The 26,628-nt window shown below is 47.5% G+C and overlaps 1 protein-coding gene across 3 annotated transcripts in view; it reads left to right on the top strand.

The window, feature by feature from the left end:
- LOC139056003 (membrane metallo-endopeptidase-like 1) overlaps positions 1–25,684 on the top strand; it is a 61,454-nt gene extending 35,770 nt beyond the window's left edge. Inside the window, exons 17-22 of one of the 3 annotated variants that reach the window (XM_070533763.1) lie at positions 9,160–9,227; positions 11,580–11,695; positions 21,556–21,621; positions 23,111–23,215; positions 23,542–23,618; positions 25,367–25,684. In XM_070533763.1, the coding sequence (XP_070389864.1) occupies positions 9,160–9,227; positions 11,580–11,695; positions 21,556–21,621; positions 23,111–23,215; positions 23,542–23,618; positions 25,367–25,466 (532 nt within the window). In that variant the 3' untranslated portion in view covers positions 25,467–25,684. Of the gene's footprint in view, positions 1–9,159; positions 9,228–11,579; positions 11,696–21,555; positions 21,622–23,110; positions 23,216–23,541; positions 23,619–25,366 lie in introns of those variants that run through there. The other 2 variants (XM_070533764.1, XR_011512090.1) reach the window with 2 other exon arrangements.
- Positions 25,685–26,628: the final 944 nt, after the last annotated feature.

Below are 26,628 nucleotides of genomic sequence, written 5' to 3'. Positions count from 1 at the left end.
TGCCGGCTTTGTCTGGGTCTGGCGGTTTCCCTCGTTGGGCCTGGGTGCTAGGCGGGACCTGTTTGATAGGCCTATGTAACTATCTCAGCTAGCTCTTCGAAGTGATTTGGCGGACGTGCTCGTTGAGCCTGAGGAAGTAGGCCTAGCGATGAAACCAAACAAAGGGAAGGCCGCGGGGGATGCGGAGCAAGTGCAGTGCGACGAGTGCCTGCGCTGGTGCTCCCTCGACGAGACCAGTTTCCAGAGCTTAGCAGACGCGGAAGAGTCTAGCTTTACGTGCAGGCTGTGCGAAAAGGTCAGGGAAGCAGTCCAAAAACTGGAAGGAAATTGGACAGCCAAGTTCGAGGAGCTGAAAGCAGACCTGAAGGAGGAGCGGGAGAGGCGGTTAGCTTTGCAGGCGAAAGTCGCCGAGTTGGTCAAGGTGGAAGCGGTGCAGGCCGCGCAATTAGTAAGAACCGTGGCCGAGCTTGGAGAAGAGAAGGAAAGGAGAGCAGAACTGCATAGGCGTCTCGATGCGCTTGAGACGCGCGCAGCGGAGAATGATGGGTCGGGACACCAAGCCGGTGGCAAAAGCACAGAAAGTAAGGTAGACCCTACATGCGAAGTCGGGGGCAGGGTGGCAGGGCAAGCGGTAGTCAGCTCGCCGCCGGTGAATCGGCGTAGTTATAGCGAAGCAGCGCAACACGCCCCGCGGGAGGCGACGCTGCAGCCACAGGAAGCCGGGAAGCAGGGAGAGGTAGGAGAGAGTGAAAGGGTGATTATCGCTGGCGACTCAAACATGGCTGGGTGCTCAAAAGCAATTGTGGAGAGGGTGAAAGGCGACAAAAGAGTGGCGGTAGGGACATTTCCAGGGCAGACACTGGGTTCTGTCATGGAGCCAGCAAAAGAAAAGCTCACGGAAAATGCCCACGTGCGCAACCTTGTCGTAGTAGCAGGTGGGCTAAATGACGTCCTGAACAGGAAAGGGCCAGGACTAGCCCAGCGCTTGGCGAAGGGGGTGGACGACTTGCGCGAGCTATCCCCTCAGGTGCAGATCGTGGTGTGCACGGTGCCGGAGGTGCCTGTGCGTGACAGTCACGTACAAAGAGCCGTAATGGCTGCCAATGAGGCAATATGGAAAATGAGCCGAGAGAAAGGCTTCGAGGTTGTCGAAGTAAACAGGGAAGTGAGAAGTTGTGGTGGTTTTAAACGAGATGGGATCTACTTCAATTACAGGCTAGCACGAGAAGTGGGCTGGCGACTTGGGGGTCGCGCTGTTGCTTTTTTAGGGGGCCCGCGGGCGCTCGGGAGGTCAGAGTAGGTAGTAATAAAGAAGGTCCCCTAGGGGAACAGCAGAAGAGCATCGCCGTCGATAAGAGAAAAAGGAGGAAAGCAAGAACAAGAGCTCGCCATGCAATAGGCTACATAAACATGCAGGGCGGCAGAAGAAAGGAAAAGTGGGCAGAGATTGAGGAGCAGTTACATAGAGAAAAAATAGGGGTGTATGCGGTTACAGAAACGCACCTTAGAGACTCAGAAGAGCCGCCAGTTATTGAGAATTATGTATGGGAAGGGTGCAACAGAACTAAGTCGGAAAGAAAGGGAGGGGGAGTCGGAATGCTCATCCATCAGGGAGCCAAATGGAAAGGAGTAAATTCACAATGTCAAGAGCATCTTTGGTTATCAGGTACAATGAGTGGGAAAGAAACTTGGCTTGGAGTTACGTATTTGTGGACCGGAATAAATTGCACAGAGAAGAATAAAGAGTTAGTGGAATGCATAAGCGCTGATATTAGGGGTTTCGGGAATGGTGCTGAGATAGTCCTATTAGGTGACATGAATGCCCACATACAGGATTTAGATGGCTATACCGACAATAACGGGAAGTCAATGCTAGACCTTTGCGAGCAACATAACCTCGTGATCGTGAATACAGGGCCTAAGTGTGAAGGACAGATCACGTGGGAAGTGGGAAACCGGCAATCGACCATTGATTACTGTCTGATGACAGAAGGAATTCATGATAAGTTGAGAGAAATGGTCATCGATGAGGAAGGGTTTAGCAGCATAGGCAGTGACCATAAACGCATCATTTTGAAAATGGGATATGTAGTTGGGAAAGAGAGCAACGAAAGCAAAATGGCCAGCCCAAATTTGAACGCTGAACAAATAGCAAATATAGTCACTAGAGTGGAGGAAGAAATTGGCAAGTCGCCAAGTAAGGGGTGGGTATATGGTGAGCTTCTAAGTGTAGTAACGACAGAAATACGGAAAGAGAAACAACACGTTCATTGGAAAGGAAAAAAGAAACCGAAAAGCTGGTGGAACAAGGAGATACGAGAAGCGATCGCCGAAAGACAGAAAGCATCTCGAGAGCACAGGCAGGCAAAGAAGGCGCAGTTGCCACAGGATGAAGTAACCGGTAAATGGGAAATATACCGGGAGAAAAAGTCTATGGTTCAAATACTGGTGCAAGCAAAATTAAAAGGTGAAAGTGAAAGTTGGTTGTCAGAAATACGTGAGAAAAAGAAGGCCGCACCTAGAATATTTTGGAATCACATAAAATTATTAGGCAGGAAATCAACAACAATACAACAACATATCCTAGACGAAGATGAAAACAGACTGGAAGGAGAAGCAGCAATAAATTACATCCAAAAAGTAACAGCCGAATCTTTCCAAGGCAAGGACGAGGTTGTATTTGAAGAAAAAAAGAGCATGAAAGAGACCCAAGGGGGAAAGGAGCTAGTGCTTACAAATTTAAACTGGAAGAAAGCGGAAGAGAAAATTCCTAAGCGCACAGCCACAGGGCTAGACGAGGTTCCCGTTAGGCTGATAAATGAACTGGGACCAAAAAGTAAGGAAGCTCTCGTGAAAGCAGTTGAAAAAACTTTAAAAGATAGACGAATACCAGACAGTTGGCGACAAAGTAGAATGAATTTAATTTATAAAGGTAAGGGGGAGAAAGACAGAATTCACTCGTATAGACCGTTGACCATTACATCGGTAATATACAGGCTAGCAATGCAGGCAATCAAATTAAAGCTTCAAGCATGGGCAGAAAATAATGACATTTTGGGAGAGCTTCAGAATGGCTTTAGAATAGGTAGGCATTTGGATGATAACTTGTTTGTTCTTACTCAGTGTATTGAAATATCAAAAGCAGAAAGCAGACCGTTGTATGTGGCCTTTTTGGACATTACAGGAGCATACGACAACGTAGACCGCAGCATTTTGTGGGATATTCTGGAAGGGGAAGGCTTAGGTAACGATTGTATACAGCTTTTGAGAGAGATTTACCTAGAAAATACTGTTTGCGTTGAATGGGAAGGGATGAGGAGCGCGGAGAAAGTTCATATCAACAAGGGACTGAGGCAGGGGTGCCCTTTATCCCCGCTGCTGTTTATGATGTACATGGTGAGGATGGAGAGGGCGCTAGAAGGAAGTAATATCGGGTTTAATCTCTCATACAAACAGGCAGGTACAGTAATAGAGCAGCAACTCCCAGGTTTATTTTATGCGGACGACATTGTGTTGCTCGCAAACAAGCAAAGTGATTTGCAACGTCTGGCTAATATCTGTGGACAGGAAGGCAACAATTTAGGTTTGAAATTTAGTGTTAGAAAATCAGGTGTTATTGTATTCAATGAAAACAGTGAACAGACAGTGGAGATACAGGGCCAAGAAATACCTCGGGTAACAGAATATAAATACCTTGGTATATGGATAAACGAAGGCAACGGATATATGGAAACACAGGAAAAAACCATAACAGTCAAGGGGAAGAGAAATGCAGCCATAATGAAGCACAGAGCGCTATGGGGATACAATAGGTACGAGGTCCTCCGAGGTATGTGGAAAGGGGTAATGGTTCCAGGACTTACTTTTGCAAATGCGGTTGTTTGCTTTAAATCAGGGGTACAATCAGGACTCGACGGGAACCAAAGGTCAGTGGGTCGCCTCGCATTGGGCGCTCACGGGAAGACTACAAATGAAGCTGTGCAAGGGGATATGGGCTGGACTAGTTTTGAAGTGAGGGAAGCTCGCAGTAAAATTGAGTATGAAGAACGGCTGAGGAATATGGAGGAAAGTAAATGGGCTGGGAGAGTGTTCAGGTATCTGTACAGGCAAAACATTGATTCACAGTGGAGGAAAAAAACTAGGAAGCTTACCAGCAAGTATGCGGCCTGTGGGGTGGGCAACACAGCAACAAAGAAGGTCAAGCGGAAAGTCAGAGAGGCTGAATTAATCTCATGGGTGGCGGCAATGGAAAATAAACCTGCCATGAGTAACTACTTAAGGGGAAAAAACGAAATTAGGAAAGAAACCATTTATGATAACTCAAAGGGAAGCTCATTACTTTTCGAAGCGAGATCGGGATGCCTTAGAACACGCACGTATAAAGCGAGATATAAGAAGGAAGAAGAAGCATGTGCTTGCTGCGGTAAAGCTAGGGAAACGACGGAGCATATTTTATTAGAATGTGAAGACATCTATCCAGCGGTTGATTTAGGCACCACTGGCCTCCTTGAAGCCCTTGGGTTCAGCGGGAGCAGTGGTAAAGCAAACAGGTCCGCAATAGACATCAGTAAGAGGCGATTGGAGGATTGGTGGAAGAAAAGTAGGGAAACGACAAAGGACGGAGACGTACAAAAGCACAGTTCGCAATAGGGTATCAGAAAATTTGGACGTGGTAGTTCATAGTGTGTTTTTTTTTTCTCATGGGTTAACCTAGGTAGGATATTAGGCAGCATAGTAGCAAGAGCTTGGTGGCGCAAGCCACCGCCCCGTTCCAAAGGGGACGCTCATAACATCCATCCATCCATCCAGTTGTCTTACTCGAGTAAAGCCTGCTGCATTGTGCCAGAGTCGGTTGGGCTGTCCGCCAGTCGAGGCAAAGTGAGAGTAGATTTAAATGTAAATCACTCAGACTGTGCGGGTAAGAGACCGATCCGGGCCGACGAAATGTGTACCGGCCAGCACGAGGCACGAGAAGGCGACATGAAAGCGAGTGAGAAGAGAAAGCGCCGCAGGAAGAAGCGCCCTAAAGATAGGAATGCGGTAATTAATGTAGCGCCGCCAAAGATGGCGAGAAACCCAAATGGGCAGGGCGCGAGGAAAAAGGTGCGGTCGTCAAGGACGATGTTGACGCATCCAGAACGTTCGAGCCACCGGTCCAAGGGGGACCGCGAAGCATGTTCTGCACGGACGCGGACAAAGGGCATGAGGCTGTTAAACTCCTCGTCGTTCCGTAGTTCTTTTCATAGCTCAGCGTGCAGTTCGAAGAAACGCAAGGTGGCAGGACGAGACCAGGTGGGGAGTAGCGACGCGGTCAATCGAGTTTGTGTTGAAAGCGGGGCGCGAGGACGCAAATTGGCAGGAGACCGTAACGTCTTGGGGGAGCTGATAGTTAGTCAGCCCTTTTGTGTTTCCTCGGCAGCCAGAGTAGTTTTCAAGCCGCGACCAGCTCGGGGACGGCTCAGAGTATGAGTCAGACATAAGCGTTTGAAAAGGGAGGCCAAGAGAGCTTCCGTAGAAGTAAAAAGTGTTATTTTGTTTTATTTTGAGCATCGGAATGTTTTCGCGATTTGAGACTAGGATTTCTTTCAATATGTAAAGTTTGAGCTTTGTTTATGTTTTAGTTCGAGAAGCTCGAGATTTGAAAGATGCGTTTTAGGTAAACCTGTAGTCTCGCGAGGTGCTCATTAATAAGTAGATAGGCTTTTTTTTTGTGTGTGAGTAACCTGAGGGTCAAGGTTATTGTTGAGAGGCCTATCGTAACGCGCGTATGTTTTATTTAACCTTCTTTCTTTTTAAGTGTTGAATTTTCTAAGGTTAAGCGCGTAGATTTTCAGTGAGTGCATGATTTGCACGGAAAAGCGTTCTTAGTTCCATTAGCGCGTGTCCTGTGTGGACGGAAGGAAGCAGACTTTATGACTGGGTTGCTAGTGTGTGTGGAGGGCAGCCGTATTCTGACTTCTCTGATAAGTACGCGTGGAACGAGTTATTAAAAGACGCATTATTTTAAGAGTTCTGCGGAGTGTGTAAGTCCCGCAAGTTTAATTGTTCGTTTATGTCACGTGTCCTGTAGGACTTTCAGGGAAGAAACGTGAGTAAGCGTAAGTGAAAAGTTTGCCTACAACGCAAGTACGCGTTTTGTTTAGTGACCACAAGGCTAGTGCGCTTGTGATTACGTACTTGTGAGATTGACCAGATTGTTCAGTGGCACCAATACGTGCGATAAGTACGCCACTGCGATAGAGTGGAAACATGCTGTTCGTGTAGTCAGGCCATTTAAGTATGTTCGGCTGTTTTCATTTGTTGTTTGCATCGTCAACGACCCTTTTGTTTTGCAACAACAATAGTACTCAGGTCTTGTCGGCAATCGAGGAGAAATGGATAGCTGTTTGGAGGGGTGGTTGGAACTGCTTTGTCAAAATTGGGGAACTAAAAGATCAGGGTTGATTTTGACTCAGTAATAGCCTGGCGAGTCAGGGGTGAAGAGCCTGCGCTTACGCGTGGTGCAGCGCTGTGTTGTTTGGTTTGTTTGACGTATGTTCTCCAGGGCCCAGGATCCCGAGGGTTGTCAAACGAGGCTCGACCCCAGTACCCTGCAGCTTCTTTCAGCGTTCCTCATGGCCAGCGAATTGAGTTCACCGGCCATTCAGAACAACCGGGGCGAGGACGAGCTGTTAGATATGGAGCTGTTTCCTGCGATTACTTCGAGTTCCCCAAACCACTTCGAATCGCAGCACAGCTAATTGAGGAATGCCGAAGCAGGAAAGCACATTCCAGAGGAGCGGCCGAGCAAACAAGTTTAAGGCAACAAGTTCACGTGCCAACAAGTTCGTGCGCCGCCGGGATTAGCAGGTGGGCATCCGACAATGGAGCATGAGCAGCCCTCCCCTTCTCCTCGTTAGAAGTGCATTGCCAGTCTGCGAGGCAAGACCACAGAGAGCCGCCAGGTGTGACACCGCGACACGGGCGCCTACCATTGGCTGAAAGTGGCGTCATCGGAGCGAACTCTCCCATTGGTCAAACATGACGTGACTTACAGTGCTCGAAGGGTTTATAAGAAGCCTTCCAGAGAGACCTGAGCATTCTGGGATATGCCCTGATTCCCTGATTCACCTCTCTCGAACTTCTTGCCGCGGGCCGCAGCGTCCGAGTTGCTGCCGGCCCGTAATGACTGTACAACTGTTAATTGACGCTCACCTCCTTGTAGATAATGTAGAATAAATTCTCCCAAGTTTGGTCTTCATCCCGGAGTCCGTCCCCCAACCCCTACAACGCGAACAAAGGTGAAGGCTCATGGAAAAAAAACACAATAAAACCGAACTAGTCAATGTTTTCACATTACCGAGTTTAGGTTCACTATTAGTGTGTTTATAATTAGAACCATTGAGGAGGAGCCTATCCGATGTGCGATCTGAATCCCTCCACTGAAGTCCATAGTGTAGCTTCGGGGAATGGAACGCCAACAAATATTACGTCACATATATTCTGGCATCGCGATGAGTACTTAGGATGAGCACTCAATACGAAAGCCACTGTCGTCAGTTATATGTGTACATAATAGTCTGAACACAGTCACGTTTATCAAGGTGTACATCTTGGGAGTGTAAGAAACTGACGCTCTCCCAAACTTCGATTAATGGCAACAGTAGTGCGCGCTTGGCAGTTTTGGTTACTTTTTGTTAAGTTCGAAGGTGGCGTCAGTGTTGTCAAAATTTACAAGGTCCAATATATGTGCCTTTGCGTCAGGCATCATGGTGCCGTAGAAAACCTGGTGATGTGCTTATTGCATGCAGTTTTCTGTAAGTTTATCCCCGACTGATGGAATGATAAAAAATACTAAGCACAAACAAAAAATTTGGGTAGTTCCATCGTTAAAGTGCTGCGGTTACCTGTAAAATGCTGTCGAAACATGCATATTTATAAACGTTACCATCCTTGGAATCTTGGACTGCTCACGTGAAAGCGCACGATCATTAGCTGCAGGCATGCGTGAATACGTATTGTCGTATTTGCGCAATTTTCAATGTTTCGCCGATATTACTGCATTTAGGCATCCTTGTTGAAGGAACCAGCCTGCTGACCGTGGCTTTCATACCCAGTTGACGGGCCTTAACCAATGACGAGGTGTCGCACCTAGACTCTGGCGCAAAGGGACGGAAGATCACAAGTTAGAGGAAAAGCACTTCCGCATGGGTTTTACTGGAACTCTCCTAAATGTGACTTAGCTATCTGCTCTCGCCTCATGTAGCAGCCTATAATGGATTTTAGAAAATTGAGCTACCTGCCAATCTATCGAAAGTGTGCCATTGTCATGGCATGCAGCTGCCAACTGACGTGTGAAAGCATTGAGGCAGAGATGACTGACAGTTTAGACGATAACGGTGTGTCCAAGCCGTCGATTACTTTATCTTCGAACCAATTGCATTACTTGCGTCGCCACTGATTGTATTCTCTGTCTGCGCTTGGGTGGTAGAGGGCAACGAACTGCCCTCGTATTCCAGTTTGCGGTTCCCAATAAATTGTTGCAGTTAGCATTCGTGTTTCCCGTCTTCTTTAACCGTCCTCGTCTGGTTCAGAGAAGCAAAATTTCAGGAAATTTTGAGGGACTGTTTTTTTTTTCATGTTGTTTTTTATTCTGAAAAATACGGAAAATTGAAAAAATAAAACAGTCGATTGCGCATAGAGCTATGATAAACCCGACACATTCATTTATTTAACTCTGAAAACAATGTAACTAACATTATTGCATCACAAAAGCCTCGAAACAGCTTCCGCGCTCAAAATCTAGGCATGATTTCACGCCACGACCGCCGCTACACGGTCCAACAATCCGAATAGAACTAGCGTAGCCAGAGGTTTAGCTCACTCGGCATGGCGGTGCTGACGACAGCCTTTTAAAAATAAACTTTTAGATACGTCGAAAGGAGTCTCATCGCAACAGAAGAATTCCGCCGGGAAGCTCTGTTTCTTTTACAAATTTATCCTCGTTGAAAAAAAATGAAAAAAAGTTTTCTTTTCGAAATTTTCAATGCGTTTTTTTTCAACCGCTTACATCTCTAGTCTGGTTGCGCTTGAATTTTTTATTCGTATCTTGCCAACACGCGCAAACAGCCACTTTAGGACACTGTAGGCGTATACACGGTTGTTCCTTTCTTCGTGCAGTGCACTGAACTTCGGGTCACTTGGATTTCTCATTGCTTCGAAGATGATGAGCTCCCTAATATTCGAAGGCGAGTGCTTGCTTCTCTCGTGACGAGTGCCGTACATTCCAGCCGCCCCACAATAGCGCATTTCAGTGTCAAGTGCCGCGTTCAGTCGGCGTCAAATGTTCACGGACTGCTGAATTCGAGAAAATGTGGCATCCGTCTGCAGTCTGTGCATACAACCTCTACCGCAAGTACGGGCTAACCGTAAAATACTATATCGTTAGCATATACCAATGAGCTAATACAGAATTGTACATAGTATACGCACAATACTGACACAGTATTGTACCATTTTACTGACTGCGGGCACAAGCTGCATGCAGGGAAATACAACTTTTTTCGGGGAACCCATGATCCATAAACATTTAACGCCTGCTGTACACGTCGTATACTCGAAGAATTGCTTTGGGAAGTGCGCCTTTTATGGCTATGCAGACTCATATTAACTTTATGCCAGCCTCGTTATTTGCGTTTCCTTTTGGCAGCTGTTTCTGCAGAGATGAGAGTGTGACGAAAGATCGTATCTTATAAGCAACAACAGCGTTTCCGAACTCGCTGGCCAAGCCACGTAACGCATATTTTCGTTAACAACTTAGCTCCTTAAAAAAAGTTTTCTTCTCGGTGAAAAAAAGAACGTCCGCAATCACAAATAAAATTAACTCGGGTATTGTCACGCGAAGCGCTTATATTGACGCGCGTATGCATTGTTTGGCTATTTCCGGGGAGCCTTTTTCACCGACCTACCGCATTTAGCAATTGGTCGCTCAGCGCAAGGCGCACCTACACGTATTGGAACATTTCCGAATACTGTCGCCGATTCTATACCGAAATAATCTTATCTAAATCAGATTGCGCACTATGCGAATATCGGTGTACGTTGTGGAACGTATACGCGAGCGCCAGCGATTACACTGGAATCCACGATGAGTCAGCTACAAATAGCCGGTGCCCTTGACCCGTGCACGAATCAGATTTCGACGACCGACGAGTGTGCTCGCCGTTATAATTGTGACTGACAGTTTGCCACTGACTGCTTCACTTTCGCTACAATGCGGCAGTATACACAGGGGCACATGGGAGCGACAATTGAGTGCGTTCCTTTGGAAGCTTTATCAGCGGAATTATAATACTTTTTTTTTACCGACTAATCAGCTAGACCGTACGAACGGGATCGACAACTGCAACGGCGCATTCCAGTGCGCACACAGAAGCGAAGCTATCGGAAGTACCCCTTGATCTGCCACTGGAACATTGCGTGCCCGCAGGAGAGAAAGTGACGCATGAAGGTGAATTGCAAATGACGGTACGTAGGCGTCCTGAGACGCTCTTGCGCTCTGCAGTTGAGCGCTTTTACAAGTGAAATGAGCTGTATAACGAAGGAATAGTTATGGCCCGGTTCTAGTGCGAGCGATGCTGCGCGCGAATATTACATTGAAGTGACCTGTATAACGACCTGACCTGAATAACGGTAGCTATGGAAGAAGATGACGACGAATGCGCGAGCAGTGGCACGATCGGTTGATGATGATAGTTTTTGCTCGCACACATTAAAATTTTGCGGAACCCTAACCATAAACAGCTTCTTTGTAAAACGCAGATCATTATTTAAAACGTCTGGATATTACCTTGAACAGCTGGTAGTAACAACGGTTTTGGGAATCCCTTTGCACTCAGTGGTCCGTCTGAAAAAAAAATGGCTGTGGCTTAGCTAAGGTTAAGCCCAGGATGCGAAGCATACTAGCCTTTATTTTAACGCGACAGCGTTAAGGAGCTCGTGTCGCAGAAAAGCCGGTGTCGTCGGCGTCGGCTCAGGCGTGCGGCGCTTGCTCAGGCGCACATTTCGTTGTCGCGCCGAACGGTGCGTTGCTCGACGCGCACCGCGTCCGATGCGGGGCGCGACGCCGCGAGCGACGGCGGGAGTTGGAGCGCCGGTTCTCCTCTGTCGTGACGTCACGGTGTCACGTGATTTCATGGTCACCGCCGCGCCTGAGGAGCTGGGTTGAGCCCTCGTAATATGCTTCGCATAACGTCGGCTCAGGCGTGCGGCGCTTGCTCAGGCGCACATTTCGTTGTCGCGCCGAACGCTGCGTTGCTCGACGCGCACCGCGTCCGATGCGGGGCGCGACGCCGCGAGCGACGGCGGGAGTTGGAGCGCCGGTTCTCCTCTGTCGTGACGTCACGGTGTCACGTGATTTCATGGTCACCGCCGCGCCTGAGGAACTGGGTTGAGCCCTCGTAATATGCTTCGCATAAAAGAAATTCTTAAAACGCTGTCTAACTCCATTTCTCCATCGTTTCGCGGTAGGAGAGTGCATCGCTTAAGTGACTAGTCTTGATGATGACTAGCCTAATGACTAGTCTTGCGCTAACTTCCAGGTCGCTGCTTCGACCAGAACGGCACGTACATGTGCTGGTGGGATTCGTCCACGATACGAAACTACAGCGACACTGTGGAACGCTGCTACAACAGCCTCTTCAAGCCCGTCAACAAGGTATTACATGTATGTAGCGTAGTTCAGAGTATTCGGCTGTTACTTTTCGAACACACCTCTGACCTTTCCTTCTTTTTCTTTTTTTGTATTTCTATGAAGAGGGAATAGCATGGTTGATTTACCGGTTGTGTTCCATGAATTAATTGCGACTACTGTTTTTTATAAACATAAACAGTGCCGCATTTTCTCGGTAACTACATAAACAGGTAATACGCAATTTCAACAACGTGTGTGGTATTTCCACTCAACATAATATTTTCGATTATTATTACTATTATTATTGTTATTATTATTATTTATATTATTATTATTATTATTGCGTTAAATAAAGTCTCTAGATATCTAAACCAGAGGAAAAACCGTGACAAGCCTCAGAGCACCGTTATAATCTAACACCTTTTGCACAGCCAGTTTCGGTTTCGTTTCGTGGGATGATGATGATGATGATGATGATGATAGCAACTTTATTGTACCGCCGGATAAGGAGGCCCCTACTCCCCGTCCCCGGCACACAGGCCTTGGGAACGGGGGCCGGAACATCCGCGATTAGAAGCAAGCAAAGAGGTCTTGACTCTTCGCGGCTTCTTCCGCCAGGCGGATGGCGTGTTGCTGTGGAGTAGGGTCCTCGCTCCGCAGCAGGGCTTCCCAGGCCTCTCTACAATTTATGTTTGCTTTAGCCTCTGATGAGCTAGCGCATTCCCAGATTATGCGATCGAGGGTCCCTCTCGTCCCACAGTGTTTGCACTTATCGGTTTCTCTGTCATGCATAACATGGTATGCCCAGACCGGGTTTACGAAGTTCCCAGCTTGCAGGCGCCGCCATGCGACTGCCTCTCTATTGTTTAGACTTTTATCCGGTGGTGGCACCAGTCTCCTGCGTAGCCGATAATTTTCGACAATCTCCGTATAATTTTGCAGACGCTCGTCCATGTTCCGGCAGTCGGGCGGTTCCACAGCCACCCGGAAGTAGAGAGCTCGGGCTAACTCGTGGGCCGCCTCGTTGCCAGGAACGGACGTGTGTGCAGGGGTCCAAATTAGGCTAATTTTTCTGTTCAGCCGTCTACTGGCCAGAACCCTTGCCGCTTCCGGCGAGATCCTGCCCTTTCCAAAATTCCAGATGGCCGTTTTGCTATCGCTAATTATGAAATTTGCTTCCGTTTCCACGCAAGCGAGCGCTATCGCAACTTCTTCAGCCGTTTCCGAGTTGCGGCTTCTAATGGTGGCGGGCGATACGGGGGCACCTCGGCCGTCGACCACCGAGGCAACCGCCGCACCCGACTTGCCACTTGCCGCGTCCACGTACGCAACCGACTTGCTGTTCATTGAATCAAAGCGTTTGATTAGTGCTTCTGCTCTTTTTTCCCTCCTCTCCGTGTTGAATATGGGATGCATGTTACGAGGGAGGGGGGGAATGATTACATTTTCTCGGCAGTCCAGCGGGATGTTTGTCTTGCCTCGTAGTCCCCTGTCTGTTTGCATGCCTACCATATCGAGGATAGCTCTGCCCGTGGTCGTTCGGCTTAATCTTTCAAGCTGCGAAATTCTGACAGCCTCCGCTATTTCGTCCCAGGTATTGTGCACTCCCATAGAGAGGAGCTTTTCTGTGGAGGTGGTAATTGTTAAGCCTAAGGCCCTCTTTATGCACCGTCGAATGAGCGAGTCGAGTTTCCTCCTCTCCTCTGACCGGATGTTTAAGAAAGGCGTGGCATAGCACACGCGGCTTATTACGTATGCTTGGGTTAGTTTAAGCAAGCTTCTTTCCTTCAGTCCTCGTCCTTTCAGCGCGACCCTTCTAAATATGCCAAGTGCTTGCGTGGCAAAGCCCTCTAGATTTTTGATTGTCCCATCATTATATCCGTTTTCCTGTATGAAAAGTCCTAGGATTCTGATTTGGTTAACCTATGGGACTGGTTTCCCCTCTATTTTAATGTCAAATTCCCAGCTACGCTTGCACCGGGGCCAGTGGGGTAGCTAGCTCGTCTGGCACCCGGGGCCCATAGGTCTTCTGTCACCCCCCCCCCCCCCCGGGTGTAGCTGGTGGAAAAAGGGGTGTCTTCAGACGTATATGACACCCCTCCCCTATGGACCTCCCCGCAGGGGCGTCTGCGTCAGCAGGCGTTTGGTGCGTTGCGACACCACGGACCCGAGCACACGAGGGTTGGACCCTCCCGCGCGTAGCCGTGCGCGGCTTAGCCTTGTCTGGGGAAAAGGGGATCCTGGGGGTTGAGACGAAGCTGGGTGCTTGGACCTTTAAGGCCCCCCGGCGTAGGCAACACACCCCTTTGGCCTCTGCTTCACATAGACGGCACCCCCGGACTGACCCACCCGGGGGAAATCGGTAGTCGCCTTTTCCTGTCTCTCTCTTCTCAAACCTTCGTCTTTATCTCTCACTTTACATCTTTCCTGTCTTCTTCTCTCTTCTATTTACTTCCTTCTTCTTGGCGGCAAGGGTTAACCCTGTGTGGCTATCCAATCTTGGGTACACCATATTTGGTTATAGTGGCGGCGTACGGCTGGCGTCGTGCAGACTTGCATGCAAGCTCTGCAGCGTCCCCTCGTTGGGCTCCGTGGTGGGCGGTCGGCGCTGTTGCCGAATTTTTATACATTTTCATGGAAACTTCTTTCCCCAAACTTCCTGATCGCCCTCAGAAACGAGGGCGCACCGAAGAGGTCTTTCGGTTTTTCGGACGACAAGTCCACAATTTTCCACGTTTTCATGTCATCCACTCAGAAAAACCAGCTAAACAAGTACGAACAATCTCCCCTTTCCTTGTCTCTAAGTCTCTTACCGAAGTTTTTGGCCCAGGATATAAGGTGTCGAGGATGGCTAGCGGTGACCTCCTCTTGGAGCTCCGCGACCAGACGCAATTTGAGAAGCTGCCACAGCTAGTATCATTTGGGGAGACCCAAGTAGTAGTAACCCCGCACCGCACGATGAATACCTCCCGCGGCGTTGTCTCGGACGATGATTTGCTGGAGCTCACTGAGGCTGAGCTCTTGGAGGGCTTCAGCGAACAGAATGTCATAAATGTCAAAAGAATTAAAATGAGGCGAGATGGAAAAGAACTTGCGACCAAACACCTAATACTCACCTTCAATTCAAGTGTCCTGCCCGAGTCAATCGAGGCAGGGTACATCAAGATCCGTGTAAGACCATACGTGCCGAATCCCCTCCGATGTTTCAAGTGCCAGCGTTTTGGCCACAGTTCGCAGAGCTGCCGAGGCCGCCAAACTTGTGCGAAATGCGGCGCGCATGAACATTCCTCCGAAGCCTGTGAGAATTCTTTCCACTGCGTAAATTGTGATGGCGAGCATGCCGCATACTCGCGGTCATGCCCGTCTTGGAAGAAAGAAAAAGAAATAGTAACAATCAAAGTAAGAGAAAACATATCATTCAAAGAGGCACGCAGGCGGGTTGCATACCTTCCTAAGGCCAGCTTTGCCGAAGTGGCGCGTCAGGGGGCAGCGTCACAACGGCCTCCGGCGACTGTCCGACCCACACGCAGTGAGTCGGCAGTTACGCCATCTGCCCCCACGGTGGTTGCAGCTAGCGCTGCTCCGCCAACCGAGGAAAAGGGGCCATCGACCCCGAAGGTGGGCGCAGCCGAGGCTGCCTCAACCTCCCAGGTCCCTTCCAGTGCTGGCAATGGCCGGCGCAGCCAAATCCCCCAGGGAACCCCATCGACCTCCGGGCTGGTGGGCCCAGGGGTCTTGCCCTCCAAGGCGGGGCCTTCCCTGGTAACTTCTCGCTCACAAGAGCACGTGTACGGCGCCTCACAAGAGGCAATGGATACTGCACCTATCCTCAAGGCGCCCCAGGCGCCTAAGGAGCGGCGAGGTTCCCTGGAACGCTTCAGAAAGAGCAAAACTCCGGTTACAGGGCCTCGAAAGGGCTCTGCAATCTAAGACATTCCTTCCGTTTCCGTAAACACAGCACCAATTAAATTTAAAATATGGATACACAAATCATTCAATGGAATGTCAGAGGTCTACTTAGGAATCTTGATGATGTTCAAGAACTCATCCATAAGCACAATCCAAAAGTGCTGTGTTTACAGGAGACACACTTAAAATCTACACACACAAACTTTCTCCGAAAGCACGTTACGTTTCGCTAAGACCGCGAGGATGCTGTCGCAGCATCTGGCGGTGTAGCTATTATTGCTGACAAAAGTGTAGCGTGTCAGCATCTAAAGCTCCAAACGGCCCTTGAGGCCGTGGCCGTTCGAGCCATACTTTTAAATAAACTCATTACAATCTGTTCTCTGTATATACCACCACATCATAACCTTCACAGACGCGACTTAGAGTCATTAATAGATGAGCTCCCGGACCCCTATATTATTCTTGGTGATTTTAATGCACACAGTACTTTGTGGGGCGATTCACGCTGTGATGCGCGAGGTCGCGTCATTGAACAGGTGCTTTTTTCCTCTGGAACATGTCTCTTGAACACGAAGGAGCCCACATATTTTAACCTGTCCAACAAGTCATACTCTGCCATAGATTTTAGCATTTTATCGCCGACGCTTTTACCCTATTTTAAATGGAATGTCCTTAACAACCCGTATGGGAGTGACCACTTCCCAATAATCCTAACCACGCCGAAACAAGATCAACTTCCCCCGCTGGTCGCTCGGTGGAAGATTGACTCAGCCGATTGGGAACGGTACCGAACTCTGACTTACATGACGTGGACTGAGATGTCTGGTATAACCATAGATGATGCTGTTGCATATTTTACAGCTTTTATACTGGATGCCGCCTGTAAATGTATTACACAAACGAACGGCGTGGGTTCCAAGCGGCGTGTTCCCTGGTGGAACGATGCATGCAGGCAAGCACGGAGGAACCAGAACAAAGCGTGGGCGATATTTCGCGATTCTCCTACAGCTGAAAACCTGGAAAACTTTAAACATGTCAAATCCCAGGCAAGGAGAACGCGCCGGCAAGCAAGACGAGAGAGTTGGGCGAAGTTTATATCAAGCATCAACTCGTACACAGATGAGACAAAAGTATGGAATAGAGTGAAAAAGGTTAATGGGCAACAAACGTATTCCCTGCCTTTAGTAAATAGTCACGGAGAAAGCCTGGAAGATCAAGCCAACTTTCTTGGCACACACTTTGAACACATATCCAGCTCCTCACACTACACCGAAACATTCCTAAAGAACAAAACGCGAATAGAACAGCAAAAGTTACAAAGAAAATGTGCTAAAAGTGTGGCGTACAACGAACCATTCTCCATAGCAGAACTGCAGGCAGCACTGAACTGTTGTAATACATCCGCCCCAGGTTCAGACCACATAATATATGAGATGTTGAAACAACTACCCCCCGAAACACAAAAAACCCTCCTTTACCTTTGCAACATTATATGGTTTTCAGGCGAGATCCCCTCTGTTTGGAAGGAGGCTATTGTAATCCCAATTCTAAAGCAAGGAAAGGATCCTTCCTCTGTGTCAAGCTACAGACCCATAGCACTAACAAGTTGACTCTGCAAAGTTTTCGAAAAAATGATTAACTGTCGCCTACTACACTTCCTCGAATCAAACAATTTGCTCGACCCATACCAGTGCGTGTTTCGGGAGGGTCGATCTACCAGTGACCATCTTATACGCATAGAGGCACGTATCCGTGAAGCTTTTGTCCATAAGCAGTTTTTCTTATCTGTATTCCTTGATATGGAGAAAGCTTATGATACTACGTGGCGGTTCGGGATATTGAGAGACCTCTCACACTTAGGTATCCACGGAAATATGTTCAATGTTATCGAAAGTTATCTATCAAATCGGACATTCCGTGTTCGTGTGGGCAATGTTTTGTCACGGAAATTTATACGGGAGACTGGAGTGCCGCAGGGTGGGGTGCTCAGCTGCACGCTCTTTATAGTAAAAATGAATTCTCTCCGTCTACACATACCACATAACATCTTTTATTCAACATATGTTGACGATGTGCAGATAGGATTTCAATCAAGTTCTCTCGCAATCTGTGAGCGACAGGTCCAGCTTGGTCTTAACAAGGTCTCCAAATGGGCTGATGAAAACGGGTTCAGACTGAACCCACAAAAAAGCACCTGTGTTGTTTTCTCTAGAAAAAGAGGCCTGCACCCTGACCCTGAAATTGTGTTGCATGATGAGCGTCTACCTGTAAACAGGGAACATAAATTTCTAGGCATAATTTTAGACGCGAAATTAACTTTTATACAGCACATAAAGTATCTTAAAAACAAATGTATGAAAACAATGAATATCTTAAAGGTTCTCTCACTCACAACCTGGGGCAGTGATAGAAAATGTCTCATGAACTTATACAAAAGCCTCATACGCACAGGACTAGACTATGGAGCCATAGTTTACCAGTCGGCTACTCCAACTGCTCTAAAGATGCTAGACCCTGTCCACCACTTAGGAATTCGCCTGTCCACAGGCGCCTTTAGAACAAGCCCAGTGGAAAGCCTGTACGTTGAATCGGATGAGTGGTCACTGCATCTGCAGAGAACATATTCGTCTTTCATGTATTTTCTTAGAGTGAACGGAAACAGTCAGCATCCCGCGTATTACACCGTAAACGATTTGTCCAGTTGTCAACTTTTCCGCAACCGGCCCAGAGTGGCACAGCCTTTCTCCATGCGTGTTAGAGACATGGCTGAAGAAACAAAGGTTCCACTGCTTGAATACCACCTTATGTCCCCTGCTATACGGCCCCCGCCGTGGCAGTGGCAACCAATAGACTGTGATACATCTTTCGTAGCTGTCACAAAGCACGCGCCTGTCGCGCATATACAAATGTACTTCCTCGAATTACAGCACAAATACTCCTCTCCTGAATTCTTTACAGACGCATCGAAGTGTAATTTTGGCGTATCTTACGCAGCGGTCGGTCCATCTTTTTCAGATGCCGGTGTTCTGCACCCTAACACAAGTATTTTCACAGCAGAGGCCTACGCGATATTGGCTGCCGTTAAACACATTAATGAATCTAATATCCCAAAGGCAGTTATATACACAGACTCTTTGAGTGTTGTAAATGCTTTGAAAACTGTCAGAAAATATAAAAACCCTGTAATTCTATCTCTTTACACAGCATTATGCACAACCTATCAGTCCAAACAGCATATCGTCGTATGCTGGGTGCCGGGGCACCGAGAGATAGAGGGAAACGTGTTGGCTGACGAGCTAGCCACATCCGTCAACGCGAACGCTTCCAACACTTCCTCGACTGTCCCTGTAATGGACTTCAAGCCCTCAATAAGAAAAAAGCTAAGGGCTTTCTGGCAGTGCTTGTGGGACGAACAAACAGAAAATAAACTACATGTTATCAAGCCGTATCTTGGCAACTGGCCGCCGGTATCAAAGAACCGCCACACAGAAGTAACACTTTGCAGACTCAGGATAGGACACACATACAGCACACACGCATACCTCTTGTCCGGTGGCGATCCACCCATGTGTGATAAATGTGGTGAGCCACTTACCGTGCTTCACATCCTGCTGCAATGCACTGAATTAGACGCTAATAGGAAAAAGCATTTTCCATTACCACACCGTCAACAAATTCCCCTTCATCCTCTTATGATCATAGGTATGGAACCGCTCTTTAAATATCAATCCGTGTTCGCACTTTTAAAAGATGCACATAGTTTTCATGTCATATCACCAAGAAATCCGTAGCACGGCCTCTTAACTGAGGTTTCTGCTGCGATAACTGCACTAAAACAAAGCACCTGCCTCCCAGCCTTTGGGCTCAAAGGCCTCCCGGTGGCTTAGGTGGTATTTCAACATTCTTGCATTTTAGCTCCACGTTCACTTATCACGCGTACTAGATCCATAGACAACTATATGTATCACTATCATAATTTTATATTATATATCATTTTACGCTTTTATGATACGGATTGATTTTAGGCCACTTTACAGCCATGTCACATCCCACCATCGTAACTCACCAATCAGCGTTTAACACATCATTATCAGTCATGGCACTCTTTGGCCACACCTGGCCCTTGCGCCACTAAACAATACACATCCATCCATCCCCCTATGGACCCTTGCACCCGGGGCCCACGGCCCCCCGGCCCCCCCTGTTGCTACGCCACTGACCGGGGCGACTTTGGGTTGTAGACGAATAACTCCGATTTTTGCGGTGAGCACGACAGACCCCTACCGGCAGCATAGTACACGACAGTGTCCGCCGCCGCCTGTAGGCGCTCCTTGATGCTCGCATCGCTCCCCTGATTGGTCCAGAGAGTGATGTCATCCGCATAAATACTGAAATTTAGCCCCCGTATGTTTCTCAGAGCTTCGGGGAGGCCCCTCATCGCCACGTTGAAGAGGAACGGGGAAAGAACCGAGCCCTGCGGCGTGCCCCTGCTTCTTAATTTCAGTGTTGGAGATTCAATATCTTGGAACTTCATGCAGGCAGTTCTGTCTGACAGAAAGTCCTTGACATAGTCGAATGTTCGCGCGCCTACCCCGATTTCTTGGAGACCGCGGAGTATCGCTTCGTGTTTAACATTATCAAAAGCCTTTGTCAAGTCCAGGCCGAGGATTACCTTGGCGTCTCTAGAACGTGACTCAATTATGTCATGTTTTAGTCGGAGCATCACGTCCTGCGTACACAAGCCCGGTCGGAAGCCGATGATCTCGTGCGGCCACAGGTCGTTCTGCTCCATAAAGTGCTTCAGTCTGGTCTGGACTACGCGCTCCATCAATTTCCCCATGCATGAGGTTAGGGAAATGGGTCTTAGATTTTCTAGTTTAGGGGGTTTGCCCGACTTTGGAATTAGGATCACGTTTGCCATCTTCCACTGGCGTGGCAGGTGGCCTTTAGTCCAAATTTCTTGCATGTACTCCGTCAGAGCGCTGATGGAGGCATCGTCCAGATTTCTTAGAATTTTGTTTGTTATCCCGTCAGGGCCCGGGGCTGATTTGGTTTTTAGCCCCAATATTACTGCCCTGACCTCCGCCTCCGTGATGGGTGCGTCGAGCTCCTCATTGGGAGCTCCGTCGTATTCCGGGAGGGGGTTGCTATGCGTATCGCCAATGTACATGGTGATCAGTTTGTCCATAAATTCCGCGTTTGTACCCTCATACGCGTGCCTGGCTTTTGATAATCTAATTCCCGATAGGGTTTTCGGACACTATGTCGTGACGTCACGACATAGTTCGTCCGACGGTTGGTTTCGAACCTACGTGAGCACAGCAGCTAATGTTCTAAAATTAGACCATGAACTATCCAGGGACCCAAGTTGACAGGGAAACGGTTACGTACGTACGTAGATGCATACATGCATACATACATACATACATACATACATACATACATACATACATACATACATACATACATACATACATGCATGCATGCATGCATGCATCCATACATACATACATACATACATACATACATACATACATACATACATACATACATACATACATACATACATACATACATACATACATACATACATACATACATACATACATACATACATACATACATACATATGTACGTACATACCAGAAAGCGTGTAAAGTATCCTAAGAATACTAATGGCAACAAAAGAGAAAAAGGAACCCTCCTCATATGCCAAGCTTTGCACGCACGTTAAGCAACCCCAGTTGATCAAAATTTATCCAGAGCCCCAATTAAAGCTCTCTTCAAAGGCAGGTCGTGGCTTGGAATAAACCCCCAAAACGTAATTAACTTCTTGTTTAGCGCAACTCATTGCGAGTTTAAGAGAATTTTCGACACACACTCACTGATGCGAGTAGCCTTGGACGTGTTACGAGCTCGCTTCGGAATGCGCACCGGAAAGTTCTGGTAACCGTTGTTTGTCGTTTGCGTTGCAGACGGAAATCAACACGTTCCGAAAGGAAGTGGTCACGAGCATGGCTGCCGTGGGTCTCGCCTATAAGGTGCGCCTTGCTCTTCCTGCAGATATTGAATGAGATAATATAATACAGAATTAACGGCAATCACTTTTTTATTTTCCGTGTTTTATTACGGGAAAGACTTGTGTCTTACGTGAAGTCGTTGTGGTCATCGTCGTCGTCGTCGTCTGCAACGACGACAACGATAATGGAGCCAGCGCAAGATGAGGGAGCATCTATTTTTCCCACCTGGCCGGTCGAGACGAGGAACAAGCCTCTTACAAAACTGCTCCCGATGGTGTAGCTTCACCTTTGCTCAACTCTGTCCGTAAAAAAGCCAGCTTTAGGGGGGGGGGGCGCTACGAAAGTGCAGAACGTAACGGGAAGTCGTGGTTAGCGCGTTGGCATGAAATTTATAAGCCAAGGTTTTCACGTGCACGAGCAGTGAACATAAAGTTAGCGTCGTGAATATACTTGACGTGAGAGGCGCCTGACGTCCTATGAGTGCGAGCTGTCGGAAAGTGCCATCGGGAGGAGACGTCGCAATAAAGCTTGCTCTTTTGGCAATAAAAATTGAGTTTCACTGTTGCAAACAACGGCAGATTCACGTCCCTTCCTCATATAACCATACAATATGCGCTACGATATTCATTAAATGTCTACAGGGTTAACCGTGAGTGCAAGCAAGGTGGGGAACTTGGCACTCGATTTCGTTCAAGCTTCTTGGAGCTATCTGCTATTAAAATAACGCGAGCCTTTCTTTGAACGAGCCCTCCGTGGTTACTTTGGGACTACAGCATTGCATAAGTATACGAACAGTGCATCCGTATTTTTCACGATAAGAGGCTAAATGGCTACCATAAACAATTTGTTTCTCATAGTTTTTGCGTTGTCTTACTGTGTCATCAAAACAATGTTAAAGGGGGCTACGGTAGTCATTTAGCCGCCCGTGGCAATAAATGCGTATGGGCAGGTTTCCGAGTATGCAATAAAACAAAAAAGACCTGAAATAAATTGTAGAGGGGTGCTGCAAAAGTAAACCGAGAAAAAAAGTGGATCAGTGCGGCGATGCTTAGCTTACCTAAACAAGACACGTTATTTCTGTAACAACATTTGAAGCTGCAGCGTCGCTTTATGCGCGTGCCTGTCAAACCGAATTATTTTCAGTTGTTGTTTTTGATATTACTTTAAAGGAATGGTGCTTTTTCCAATTAAATTTAGTCGCTAGTCAGTGCTGGTCCTGTAGCACATGTTTTATGTCCTCGTCCCATGAGGCTGCTTCAATCTTTAGCGTGAACCAACTCGCTTGAATCAAGTTGTCGCCACTGCTCCCAACAGCTGTTCGCATCACAGTCAAAGTTTGTCGCCAGTAAGATTAACGAAGGTTTCAAGCTCCTGCTATACCACCAAACTATAAGTTTAGCGTATTGCACGGATAATATTCATTGCGACCGCGCCAACGGCTGGTACCAAGCGTCACGCGTAGTTATGAGTCGAGAGCGTTGAAACCTTCAACTGTACTTGTCTCCCGCAGGGCTTCCGGCTGTTCATGCGCAAATTCGAGGAAGAATTCGAGCACAGCAGTCTCAAGAATCTGGATCTCACGCAGAACCAACTGTTCTTCATCTCATTCGCAATGGTTTGTACACTGACGCCGGTTGTTAAATATTTAAATACCAAATAATATCCTCCGGTCAACTCAAAAGTGGCTCCCGTGTGCACCAAGAATTACGATTCTGGGCCTGTATTCGCAAAGCTTATCGTTCGCAAGTGCTCGTCGCCATTGGTCGATCGCCTTCGATAATGATATGTGCAGCATCAGGCTTCGGTAGAATATTTTTTACGAACAATTCTAGCTTAATATGTTTGTTTATGAATACGGCCACTGATTCGGACTGTGGGATCGCTTCGGCTGATGTCGAGGACGGTAACGCGAAATCCTGTGTGTGGCTATTACTTCCACAGACGTGGTGCGAAAGCGTGCCCACCCAGCTGCGAGACATCGTCAATCTTGTGACGTCACAGCCGGATCCGCAATACAGGTGAGGCACCTGGAGAGGTGAAAGTGTTAAGCATCTTCTCACCGCTGAAGTGTGTTTGTAAATTGCCACATGTATCGAATTTCTATTGGAACATCACGTTCGCAGCTAAATATGGGGCGCAGCATACATGAACGAGTATGCAATGGTGTCTGCGACATTGAGCACCTCAATTTCGAGCGCCTGAATATATACCCGCTGTATATTCAGCGAAACGCTGTCACGCCACCGCTGCGGTGGCGACACGTAGGCGATTGTGCTCTTGTTCATACGTAGTGATTCATTCATAGCTTTGTGCTCACCAGGTCATCCACGACAAGCAAGCGAAACTTGACAGAATCGTCGCGGAGTTCTGTTGTAGATGCACTTAATCATGGTAGCGGAAGGTAGGGGAATTTTTCTGGACGCGCGACTTTGTAGGGAAATTTAACAGCATCACTTTGATGTAGTTCCAATCTTTTTTTTTAAAGCCACTTGAAAGTCATAATTATTTACCCAACTAGACAGGGAATTCTGTCAAAATGTTTAGCTTCAACTATAGAAGTAGCATGTCTGAAGTTTGGAGGTCCCATATTTCCAAATATTCCCACTCGTTTGGTGTACCAGAACAGGCGAACTCCTCCCCTGTTCTTTGTATGGCGCTGCCTCGTGACAGCGGGTGGTTACCCCCTCATTTAAAAGCGTCTACTCGACGCTTGAAAACCGCGCACCTACTTCGAAAGGTGTGCGTGTGAGTGCGTGCGTGTAACATGAGGGGATAAAAGTTAACCCACACTAGGGAACAGGAATGAAAAGAAAGGACAAGCTGTCACACGAGGAGTAACGCTCAGACAAACAAGCGCTATACTGTGCAATGTAGTGCTCGAGGCGTACGACCTGGGCAAATGTGTGACGATGCTGTCGAGGCGTGGACACGACACCCTCCACAAGGACCTTGTACGTAACGTCACTGAGGCTTCCGACGACTACATACACGGTCCAAAATACCCGCCTAGCATTTTCACGGTCAGTCCTAGGCGGCAGATCGGGGAAGGGGGTTCCATATCCAGACTCAGTCGCCAGGTTGATTGGACGTGGCTCGGTGGCGCACGTCGTAGGGGCGAGAATCTGCATTTCGTTGGTGGTTGATGCACACCCGGGCCATTTGGCGGGCTTCGTCGGCGTGTCGAGCAAATTTCTCGGCATAATGTTTGTGTTGTTCTTCGTCCTTGTCAAGAAAGCATAGCGTCCAGCATAGTTTGTACATTGCACCGGAACGGCGTAAAGCAAGTTGTTTCCTGCATACGCGACATTGTGCGCAAGCGTGACACAGGGGATGATTTCGTCCTATAGGTTCTGTTTTGTACGTCTACAGTGATTGCATGTCGGCAAACAACTTACTATTTAAACTCTCTGTTAGCCCGTTAGTCAACGGACGGTGGGCGGTTTTCTTGCGGTGATTGGTACAACGCGCTTTGAAAGCGTCCTCCATAATCTGCGCTGTATAAATGCCGTTCCCGTATCTGTGACGTGTGACTGGGCGACGAGCCTCGGATCGACGTGGTGCATGAAGAACTTGATTATTTCGGAAGCTGTGCCACAGGGAAGCGCCCTTGTCTCGCCATAACGAATCGAGGAGTCCGTTCCAACTGCAATTCATTTGTTTCCTGTGGATGACAAGTGGAACGGTTTCAACATGCGCACTTGGGCTTTGCATGTGGCTGTGCGTACGATGCGAATACTCTTACGAATGCTGTTTTTCTCTCTTGCAGGGTGGAAACGGCACTCGCCCACTTTGACAAGTTTGGAAAGTACTTCGCGTGCAACGACAACCTCGCCATTTACCAAGACAAGAAGTGCAGCATCATATGAGTCGGCGGGGCATTTCACCTGTTCGCCTACTGCACATACTACCAAGCTGAAGAAAGGGAATATAGTAAAGTTGCGGAGAAAAGCGAAAATAATCATAATAATCAAATACGTTTTGTCCTCGAAACACCCAGAACCATGCACTCTTAATTTGGTTGGTTTCCTTGATAGTCACGATACCTCTCTGACACGGGCGTCATGATAAAAATAAAACCGTACCGATCCGCACCGACCTGTACCTCTAGTTACAACTTATTTATGTATTTTTGTTTTTCCTCGTCAACTTGAAATTACGAATCTTAACTGATGGTTGCACTTGGCCGAGTCGACCACAGTACACTGCAAAAAAAAAAAAAATTCCTCTTTTGACAATCACTCAGGCGACCCGAAGATTCTACAGCGTCTCGGGAAACTTTGGTTTAATAGCCAAATTTGTTATTGTTTATTTGTTTTCTTAGTCGGTGAGTACATATATTCACTCTTTCCTAGTCGCAACATCATACATTTCACAAGCCACGTTTTTACCTTACTTCAAATAATTTTTATTCCAGGATGAAATAAAGGCACGTGGGGAAAAACAATCTCAGCTTCGAGGTATGGAGTTATATTACCATGGTATATAAGAATAGCGTTGACACCCCCCCCCCCCCCTTCAGAATATCTGTATACGATACAGTTTTGTTTCACTTGCACTTTAAGTTTATTGTATATAATAAGGTTACAAATACGGTTTATACACACATACAGAGTGAGGTCCCAAAGTCAGCAAACTGCAGAGGGCACCTCCCGTTAGTAGTAACTAGACAAGATAAATGCACGCGGCAATTATTCATGACTATAAAAACTAACAGCGTATTGTTGATGTCACTAGCTAACACAACATAGAATATATGGTAATGACACAGAACGATTGACAAAAACAGTAACCGGTAGTATGTTAGATCGAGTGCAAAAATTTACCGAGGTTTGATTTAAATCTGTAAAACTAAGATGGTGAGGCCCCTCGCTAGGCTACAGCAAATTTCTGGTGACACGCTGGAGGTTGTTACGTGCCCTCTGAGGAGTGTTCCACCTCATGAATTGTCGAAATTAGTTCATTAATAGCAGAGATAGAAATATTTGAAGGGCCCCGAACTTATGATTTCAGGAGGCGAGTGTCACCATC

The sequence above is a fragment of the Dermacentor albipictus genome, chromosome 2, assembly GCF_038994185.2.
Source record: "Dermacentor albipictus isolate Rhodes 1998 colony chromosome 2, USDA_Dalb.pri_finalv2, whole genome shotgun sequence".
NCBI classification, from domain to species: Eukaryota; Metazoa; Arthropoda; class Arachnida; order Ixodida; family Ixodidae; genus Dermacentor; species Dermacentor albipictus.
Note: the sequence above shows the minus strand (reverse complement) of the source record. Positions and strands in the feature narration are given on the sequence as shown.